The sequence below is a fragment of the Blennius ocellaris genome (assembly GCF_963422515.1).
Source record: "Blennius ocellaris genome assembly, chromosome: 16".
NCBI classification, from domain to species: domain Eukaryota; kingdom Metazoa; phylum Chordata; class Actinopteri; order Blenniiformes; family Blenniidae; genus Blennius; species Blennius ocellaris.
The window spans coordinates 11,113,809-11,124,600 of record NC_137665.1 but is presented as its reverse complement, the minus strand read 5'-3'; the positions used below and the strand labels follow the sequence as shown (position 1 = coordinate 11,124,600).

Sequence of the window (10,792 nt, the reverse complement as noted above, 5' to 3'; positions counted from 1 at the left end):
TTGGAGCGGTCTGGAGCGGTTTAGACTGCATTCCTGTCGTGACACGCGAACCGGAGCGGTTTAGACCGGTCTAGGCAGGTACTTTTTGTGCGGTGGAGACGGGGCTATATATAGACTGCATTCCTGTCGTGACACGCGAACCGGAGTGGTTTAGACCGGTCTAGGCAGGTACTTTTTGTGCGGTGGAGATGGGGCTAAAGTGCGCTCTGCGCTGTGCTGCGCTCTCACGCACACATAGAACAATTGATGGGAGACAAACTCCTCTATGACGCGAGGAAATACTGATCGGAGAATAAAACGATTTGTTCACTTTTTCGAGCGACACAGTTTTTTCTTTTTGATTTATGTTTACGGAGGGGGACTTACGCACGGATTGTTCGGCATCTGTGCCATAGCACAGCAGTGAGGCGGCTTCACCAAAAATAATTCCCCTTACCTGCAACTTTTTCAACAGGGGCCTCATGGGGTATTGTGGTATCATCAACAATTTACGTGTTTTGCCATCGTCTCGCGCTAGATGGAAACTGTTCTTGATTTGCACCATGCTGTGCTTTTGTGGATATTTCATATATTACAAGTTTGGCGACCGTTTAACTGCGTTCCCGGTGAGGCGCGCAAGCCAGGGAGTCACTTCTGACAATCACATCTCCAGGGGCTTGCTGCACGAGAAAAACGATGTGGACTACGCAGGGGAAGAGTTGGAAGAAGTTGATAGTGACGATGGACACGGGGAAGACCTTCCCGATGAGCAGTTGCGACGAAGGTTTCCGCAGGCGATCATCATCGGGGTGAAGAAAGGAGGGACCGGCGCGCTGCGGGATTTTCTGCGCTTGCATCCGGACGTCGTTGCAGCGGGAGGAGAGCCGCACTTCTTCGACCGCAACTACGAGAAGGGACTGGACTGGTACAGGTAAACCCCGACCTCCGCTTATAATCAAACTTTATACCTGGACAGCCAGCATGCACCAAAGCAGCTCAGTCTGGCAAAGACGAGTTCAATTAAATTGTACTCACATCCAACTGCTGGAGGTTTGAAATCATGTGCTGTTAGTGCACTCACTGAACAACGTTCAGGGCATTTTCAAGACTTTGTGTGACAACTCAAAACGCCACATGCCATTTATAGGTCACAAAATAAAATATGTGGAAATATGGAATATTACATAAGTGCGCTCACAATTAGAAAATCTGTAAATTGAAGAAAATTCTCACTGCGTTTGACAAAAGCTTTAGCCACAGGAAAATAAAAAAATATTATGCTGCTGTGATTGACGTCCGAGACAGAGAGAGAGAGAGAGAGAGAGAGAGAGAGAGAGAGAGAGAGAGCGAGAGCGTCATGTTCTTTTGATTTGATCTGACGCCCTTTCTGATCCTGAGCAGTCTGGGTGGTTTGCTCAGGGACCCTCGGCAATGGGCTTTGAACCAACAAACTTCTGGTTACAAACTGCCTAGTTTTGAAAACATCAGGGGTCAGGAAGTGACCATATGTGGTTGTACGGCTCACAAAGGGCTCGCAGCTAAAATGTAACTTGTTAAAATAAAATAAATTCAATTAATAAATAAACATGATTGCATTTAAATGGCAAACAGAAAGCATTATTGTGGATTATTTGGGGGAAATGAACTGTGCCAAGTTGTAATCTTCTTCTGAATATTAATACATTTCAGCTTTCGTCTTCATCTCAAACCTAATATTGCTCATTTGCCATCACTTTACCTGGATCACTCCCAGTTGACATAAACTGTAATCTGCTGTCATAATCAATAGTTCACTAAGCTGTTGGAGTCACAAGAGGATTAAAAGTGGCATTTCAGTTATTGTTTTGTTTGTTTTGATTGATCAAAGTTAGAAGAAAAACCTATCACTGCAGTAAAATAGGCTTTATTGAGCCTTATGAGATTTGTCAGTGACTTATATGTGTAAATGTTATGTTATGTAATACTTTGAAGTCACCTTGTGATTTACACACACATTTGCTGCTGAAAGTTTTGTTAAATTCTGCATCTACTTGGTGAGAAAAGCACTAAAACGGTATTTAAGCAGATCACGTGCAACGTCTTGTACTACAAGCTATGTCGCAGATTCAATCAAAACTCAAATTGGTCTCTTTGACAAAGAGAGACAACACCTTCATTTTGCCTTCACCAATCATAAAATGGTTATTGAGTCGTGGGGTTGTGCAACTGGAACATCTTGACACTGTTTGCAACTTGAAGATCTTCATTCCTGAGGGAAGATATTCCAGTGGTTCAAGTTCAACCATAATTAAACAATCAAAATGTGTTTTAATTGGTTGTTTCAGTCATTCGATAGTGGTTTTGAAACTTGACTCAGGAATGAAGATCTTCAAGATGCATATATGTAAAGATGTTTCTTTATGGTGCTGACCTATACAAGTGTCAAAGTCTAAGGCTATGCACATTCCTTTACTCGTTGTATGACGGTAATTGCAAATTCCATCATTGTGCATTGAAGACTATGAATGAAAGCCAGCAATTATCTGCTCACTGATGCAATCACTCAACTTTCACAGCTCATAGTGGAAAAACAGAAAACTCCAGGTGAATAATACCGATGGAATATCAATATCTTTTGTAGCCAAGTTGTTTGTCCTTGAGTGCCTTACATCAGAGTGACTACATTGTTCACCAGAGAGATGCTGCTGCTTTCGGTGTCCATTTGACTGAACTCGGGGATTAACACGCAATGTCAAAGGATTTAGACAGTGTTTCAAAGCTGTTTCTATGAAGCCACAATAGGGGAAGCGAAGTACCGGTATTGTTCAAAGGACTTCTCGCTTAAGCTCCTTTAAGAATTTCCGGTCAGGTTTAGGACGTTTTTCGATGATCAGTCTGTGAAGAGGATCTTTTATCTGTCCCTACAGATTGAACATTAGGATCAAAGTGACACTATGCTTGGAGACGTTTTGAAATTATTACACTTAATAGTCTTCGTAGTATTCCAATATTCCCCTCGTAGTGCGTTAGTGGAAAATGCAATGGAAGAAGATATGCTTAAAAAAGAAAATGTTCCATCACTGAAAAGCTTCAACACCTTAACGTTTCTTCCTCCATAGCAGGTGGAGCTAAACATCCAGCCACTGAATCTGACACACTACACATAAGAGTACCACGGCAACGACTCAAACTTAATATATAGGAGAGTCCTGGAGCATACAGCTCTTGGATTAATCATTGTGAGAGTAATATTTTATTGTGCAAAGGTGTCTACTTTGCAAAGGTGACTGGCTTCTCCATATGTTTCACTTCATTACCCTTGCACTAATATCGAGCTGTCGCTCGGGGAGTAAGGCACGGTGTGCTGGGTGGGCTTATCAGCTCCCATGGTGGCATTGAGTTATGCCCACAACATTTATCTGCTGTGACTGGTGTGTCCATCCTGCTGGAGGTCCACTGTGTTCATCCCCCTGGAGGCCCCCATAGAGGAGAAAGCCCTTCGCACAGCAGGACACCGACAACAATATAACATGTTTTCACCCACAGACAGCAAAAAAAAAAAAAAAAAGAGAGAGAGAGACCCAGACAGACAATTGTGCACGCTTACTCACACAGAGCACAGTGGGCAATTCCTTAAATCCGTGGGAACTGCTTCCTGCTCGGCCCCTCCTTTCTTTAAATACGACATAATTTTAACTTCCCCCTAAATGTCTCTTCTGGCAAATTAAATACTCATCTACTGAAAGCACACTTAACTCAAGTCTTGAGGGTTCTATACAGTAAATGTGACTTAATCGCTGTAATCATGTTTTTCTTCTTAAAGTTCCACAATGAAGAGGTTTCTTACAACTCAGCGAGTGTCAGAGGAGACAGCCTACAGTAATCCTGCTCAGAGCCCCGGGGGAGCTTATTGCAGCGCAGTGCCACATAGAGGGCAGTAAATTTAGAGTGAGCCTTTTCTTACTGTTGCACCGCAGAGCTCAATGAAAGGGGGTGTTGGAGAACCCCCGAGGACTGCATTAACCACAACAATAAAGGAGCAGACAATTAGTGTGAAACATGTTTTCTCTGCCTTTACTTTGTATGCAAATGTGCTCAGAAGGGTGAAAGTGCCCTTTGACGAAGCCCAGCAGGAGTTCATCAGAAAGAGCGTTCATTGGAACCTTCCCAAGAAAAGACTCAAACACTAGAAGTAAGCATTTTTTTAAAGCCTAAAAGTTGACTTTTGAAGATCATTCTTTGCAAAAGTTGAATTTTTTTTTCAGCCCCTGAAGAGTAGCTTCATCTGAGTCTACTGGTGGATTTTTGCTTACTCAACACTTTTAGTTGCATGGAATCGAGGGAATTGGTGCAAGTGAGAGCGATTTCCCAATGAATGTAATGTGCTTAAACTAATGTGTCAGCATGCTGACAAGAAAAGAGAAGTGCATTGATAATGAGATGCTTCAAATGAGCAATTCACACACGTGAGGTGACGTTTCCAACATAGATTTTTTCTCTAACAGCCTTGACAATTTAAAAAACATTATGTCCTTCAAAAAGCTTTTCAATCTTGTCCTCTTATCATTTTTTTTGTGTGTGTGCAAGCATCTATTAAATGAATCAATCAGACTGTCAATACAGGTAATCGGAACCCCGCCCCTCCTTATTCTGGCTACTGGAGATTAATTTGCCACAGCAACCCCCTGGGCTTTTCCTTGAGGCAATTTGTCAAACCGCAGCACTTATGATGATGCTGATGATGATGACTTTCACATGCCTGATAAGACGGACTGCAACAATCAGCCAACACCTTCCCTGTAGATGCCTTCCTCTTTGATTTCTTTCTGCTCTGATTATTGTAAGTGGTTACATGCCACCACCTATCATCCTGTCTTTGAGAAGGGGGGTGATTCTAACAGTACCTCAACCCCTCTCAGAGCTGCAGGGGAAGATTAGAATTCATCACTGCATTAGATAATTCTGAGGGTTTGGGGTTTTTCTTTTTCTTTCTTGGAGCTGTCCCTTGTCACCGAGGTCTGAAAAACTGAAATATAGATGCCAATTAGACTCAGTCAATGCAGAATTATGTCAGATATATATACAAAAAATTCTGGCAGGAGTTTCCTGCACTGTACTGGTTGTATACTTTGGTGAATTCCTGTCCTGAAGGCTTCATGTGACAGCTGAGCACAAAGCTTCATGCAGTAATTCCTACCTTTGAACCTCGACGCTTATGGCAATGAAGGTAAACAGGCAACGTATTTCAAACCGTATGAAGTGGCACTTGATAACTTGAACACGTAAAGTGGTCCTTTGTCGTCTCCATTCTCCACATGGTGCCTGGTTTAATCTAATGCTCTCTTTACCCCTTCCTCTCCGGCAGTGTCTCTTTCTCATAACCCTTTTCCTCTGTGCCGCCTCTAATTATCTCCTAATTACTGCAGTTCCTTTCTGAGTTGAGGTGAGAGGGAAAAAGATGGTGATGTTGAAAGTATCAACAACATTATAGATCTAATGCAGTAATTATAAGTAGAAACAGTTTCAAAGTGTAAAATCCACGATTTTCAGCTTTAACAATACATTTGAATCCTACTTGGATGTTTTAGAATATTTCTGTGTTTATAGATTTATGAAGTAAAATGGGAACATGCAGAATTAATTAAGGGGCAAAATGTCAATGCAGACTCAAAGAGTGGGCTGGTTTTTATGTTGTTGTCTGGAAGCTGAATGTGAATGCCTTTGCATGGCTGATTGATAGATGAAAATGCAATGGATCCTATTGGTTCCACATTGTTTATTAAACATTACAAATTGTTAAAACTTCCTACATGTACCCCCCTTGGGCAACTCTTTCACTCAGTCAGGGTTGTTCTCTCATGCTTTATCTGTGCTAAGATGAATAATGCATGGACTCCGCATGCAGATTGTTTTCCTCATTGAAAGTTTGATTGGTGTTAAAGGTATACAGGAGGATTTTCAGGAATTTTAGGAAAGAACCGCCCTCTCCACCGTTTGAAAAAAATGCGCATGCGCAACGCTGTTCCTGCTCCCGGGACGGAACGCCTACTAAAACGCGTGCGAGAGACATGCACGAGCCCAGTTCTCCTCGTGCATGCTCTGTTTACAAGTCACAAGTCGGCATCGCTCACATAAGCTCACTTTACAAGAAGATTTGCACCAGAGGGGGTGAAACTGTGTAAAAATGTCCGAGAATAATGCGTCGGGTCGGCCACCGGCATGATGAGAACCATGTGGAGTGAGCTGCGCGCAGGGACGAGCACGTACGACGGGCTTACGTCATATATCACCAGAATGATTGACAATTGGGAGGACCAGTTATTTTGATGATCCACCCGGAAGAAGAAAATCCTCTACTATACCTTTAAGTTTTTGTTCTCTTAAAAGCCCTGAGGAAGGCTTCCACAGTGCTAATTGAGTTATTTGAGTCTTGTCCACCAATTACCTATATTGCATTCTTGATGTTCTTTTGGGCATTTTCAACTTTGGTTCCATTTGTCAGGATAACTAAACGTGAAATACAAAGGTAGCAAAGAACAGGTGACACGAGATATGAAACAGTATAACAAGCAGTACTTCTTGTGTGTTTGTATCGGTCACTGATAAATAATGAGTGACGCCTCTTCTCCCAGCGCTCTCCACTGAAAAGTTTTCTTTCTGAAGCATACATTTATATAAAAAAAACTGCCAGGGCTAAAGGGAGATGTCGAAGTGTCTGGTGTGCACACCGACTGATGGTTGGAAATGATGGCAATCACTTTAATGACATGGCTCATCTGCCTCCCCATTGTTTGATTAACCCCTCACTATCAAAAACTGACAATATTTTCTTACATCGGGGTTGTGGTGGTGAGGGTGTGTCCAAGCGTGGGCGCAGCGGAGAGCTGGAGGAGCTGATCGGGGTAGGTGGGGCCCAGATGCAGCAGGAGCAGGTTATGATGAGCTGGCGGCGTCGGAAGTCCTTCCTGTGGTAGACGGAGAGGCGGACCAGGGACTGACAGCGAACACCGTTAGAATGTGATACCTGCAGACCAAACACATCTCAACCCAAATTTTAAAGTTTAAAAACACCCAGTGTGTATTATTGTCAAGTAGGATCAACCCACGCATATATACACTAAAAGGAATTATAAACAACATGATTAAAAGGATTTTGATCCAGTTATATAGGCTTTGTGTTCACACCATGTTCACCTGGCTTCCGTGTGTGTTTATCCACAGCCTATATATTCATCACTCACTGTCATCGCCATCGCCACGTAGATATTTCCCCTTCTCTCTCTCTCTCTCTTTCGCTCTCTGGAGAAAAGGCAGCCATCCATGTAGCCAAGAAGGCAGTCATCCAAAAATCTTCAAAACATGAGGAGAAAGGTGCATAATATTTAAAACCCCAATCCTGCCTCGTCGGAGCAAAACCACCATTTATATGTTTACATGCAGGGGTCTAAGAATTATCGGCTTCAGGTAGATTGATTGTCAGCAGAATTTATGTTTATTTATGTCTCAAGAGTTTGAACATTTTGTTAACAGTGTTTGTGTTTCACGTGTAGTTGTGGATGATTGCTAGAACTCCTGCCATAAATACCAGACACTGTCACTTATTTTCCACTCAAAGCTGCTCACATTGTCTGCAGTTGTTTTTTGGATGATGCTTTAATTATTCCAGCCTAACTTAGTTTGAAATATACAATGTAAACATAATTTTTTTTTTTAAATCCATCATTCTTTCAGAGCATTATTCTTTAGCTGTTAAAATACAAATATGTTATTTGAAAGATTAATGTCTGCAATGGTTCAAAGTGAATTAAACTGTCCAATATTGTAACCATAAACAATCATCATTGTTTTTTGTTTGTTTGTTTGTTTGTTTGTTTTTTTAGGAACTTGATGCCCAAATCGACAGAAAACCAAATGACGATTGAGAAATCCCCGTCTTACTTCATCAACAGCAGAGTTCCTGCTCGAATCCACGCCATGTCTAACTTAACAAAGCTGATACTTCTCGTCCGGGACCCTGTCACCCGGGTTATCTCAGACTACGCTCATGTTCTGGAGAAGAGAGTAAATGTTTCCTCCTTTGAGACCATGGCCTTCAAGAACATGTCAGCAGTGGTGAACAGTGAGTGGACTGGCATTCGAATCAGCCTCTATGCTAAACACTTGGTGAACTGGATCCAGTACTTCCCCTTGAAACGGCTGCTGGTTGTCGACGGAGACCGTCTCATTAGGGAACCTGCCGCTGAATTAAGTCGTGTTCAGGACTTTCTTGGACTCAGGAAGTTGATCACAAAGAAGAACTTTGTCTTTGACACAGAAAAAGGCTTCTACTGCACCACAAAGGCTGAAGAAGACTACAAGATCCCACATTGTCTGGGAAAAGGCAAGGGCCGAGCCCATCCAGTTGTTCGTCCAGAATTGATACAGCAGCTAAAGATATTTTACAAACCCTTTAATAGGATGTTTTACAAAATGGTTGGTCAGGACTTTGGTTGGGATTAAGGAAAACAAAAGGGTGATAACAAAACGAAAAGAGTGATGTGGTTCCATGGTGTGTGGTTTTTATTTTCTTTTACCTTGCCAGTCGGGAGAAATGGTTTTACAGTATCTGTACAGTATTGATGGTATGTAAAATACTCAGAGCTCTATTTTAGGATAATTTATTGTTATGATATGAACTCACTAAGGTGCCTAATCAGGGGTATTCATCCGTTCTGATGAAGAATTTTTTCAAAGCACAGTGTCTTTACAGGTGTTGTCATCTGGGTCACACTCCCTGTTTTCTCTAGGATGTTTTGGGGGGTTTCGGTTTAAACTTGGGTCTATCTTACTAAATGACGGGTAATATCCTCTCAACATTTGTATGATGCTCAGAGGTCTGTGGGCCCACTTAGTCAAGTCAAAGCATGCCTCAGCTGAACCAGTACAACTTGCCAACTGGATCAATACAGTAATAGCTCCTCATCGTGTCAATTAGACCTGAAAGATGGTAATGCCTTAGTCCCTCGAGGGTTTCAATACAGCATTGAACCATTAATGGTGGCAAGTTTATGGTTGACCCTTGGGCCAAATTCAGGTTAATATAAGAATATACATTCCCATTGCAATATTGCAGCTTCACTGCTGTATTACTATTTCTATGTTAATCTGGATCCAAAACGGTTCAGTCAAAGAACATCTGGGATGTTTTTTTATCCAGATCTTTTAAGCCCTGAACAAAAAATGGATCCTCAGAAAAAAAGTAGTCTCCCCAGAATGCAATGGCTCTCATCCATTAACATTCACTGCTCACTGGAAACAGGTAATGTGTCAGTTCGACCCTTTCCGACACAACACTGCAATTTCTAGCGTTAAAAACAACATTCCAATGTATAATTTCAGTGATACCTGAACAAACCTTTCCATACTCAATTCTGGATTCACGTTGAAGGTTGGGTTTTATTCAACTTTCATGAACATGAAACAGCACTTGTAACATTATTCTATTATTCCATGACAAATGAACTGCAACCATGTTGTAGAGGCACTATTTTTATGTGTACATTGCTTGGCAAACACTGAAATGAAGCGGGTTTGACTGAGACATTGATTAAATGGTTCAGTCATTTACATGAAGTAAGAAATAAAGCTGTTTTAAAGAAATAAAATATGATAGTCCTTGTAATTCTTGAATATCAGGGAAGAACTGAAAGAAAGAAGAATCTTAGTTTCCTCACTGAAATTGTTGTGTGATTGATACTCTACCACTACATCACCTGTGCATATTGTCTTGATTCCCCAGGGGAAGAAGTGTGCTGCTGTCTCTAATTCAGCATTTTGCTCATTATAGCAGTACTAGGCTAATTAACTCCTGCATTTAGCTGTCTCAGCCTACCACTGCCGCCACTTGGTGTGTATGCTGCAAAGATCCACACAAACACGAAGTGTAAACATAGAAGTGACATTATTCAAACAAAACAAGAAACCTTTTTTTTTTTGTTTGAGCTTGGTTACAACATAATCAGTGTTGAGCCATGGTTGCTTCTGATTTTACAGCATCTTGCCTCCAACAAGGAATTAGTCTGTTGTGCGAATATGTTTTGTGTTTTGTGGTCTGTGAACTCTCCTCCAGCAACTCAGGTGTCATGACGTTGGTGATATATTCCGAAGAAGCATCAGTCACTTTGTGCTTTTAACAAACAGCCTTTATGTAACTCACCGGAAAACATCATCATTTACTGGAGGCTGCTAGAAATGGTGAAGTCGGAGTCTCTGGTGGAAAGCAAGCAGTCGGATCACCAAGGAAGCAGCGCCCTTTGCAATTATAGCAATAGAGGAGGGTTGCAGTAATTGCTTGGCTCCCAACTGGGGAATTGCTGTTAGCACACATCCCTTTTGGCTGATGTAAGGGATGCTTCTGTTATTTGCAGGCAGGGAAGACAAGGAAAATAGACACCTGGCAGCACTGAGAATTAAGAGACTTCAAACAGCCCCTTGACAGCTACCTCTGGGGAAATAGTATCAGAGTCACTGAATAAGAGTTAAAGAAACTAAAACACGTCACAACAGCACGCAGTTTGTTTTGGAGGATAACAGATGTAAAGAAATGTGTTGTTCGGCTGGACGAAGAAACAAAATCAGTCATCCAGGTTACATGATCTGGATCTTAAAATGCAAATGGACTTGATTTAGTGGTTAAAGAAGTTTGATTTCTTGACTTCAAAACCTTCCAAACCAGTCCAGTTGCCTTTCAAACGAACAATTTAAAAAGAGTAATACATGTAATAAATACTAAGAAAAACATTTAAAAAAAATTGAGTAGAAAAGTAGAATATATATTGATATTTTAATATGAGGA

The 10,792-nt window shown here is 41.5% G+C and overlaps 1 protein-coding gene across 1 annotated transcript; it reads left to right on the top strand.

The window, feature by feature from the left end:
• The first annotated feature begins 375 nt into the window (after nt 1-375).
• LOC308141004 (heparan sulfate glucosamine 3-O-sulfotransferase 6-like) lies at nt 376-9,521 on the top strand. Its single transcript, XM_080510996.1, has 2 exons — nt 376-910; nt 7,839-9,521. The coding sequence occupies exons 1-2, from the start codon at nt 462-464 to the stop codon at nt 8,455-8,457; spliced, it is 1,068 nt and encodes a 355-aa protein (XP_080367122.1). The 5' UTR covers nt 376-461; the 3' UTR covers nt 8,458-9,521.
• Nucleotides 9,522-10,792: the final 1,271 nt, after the last annotated feature.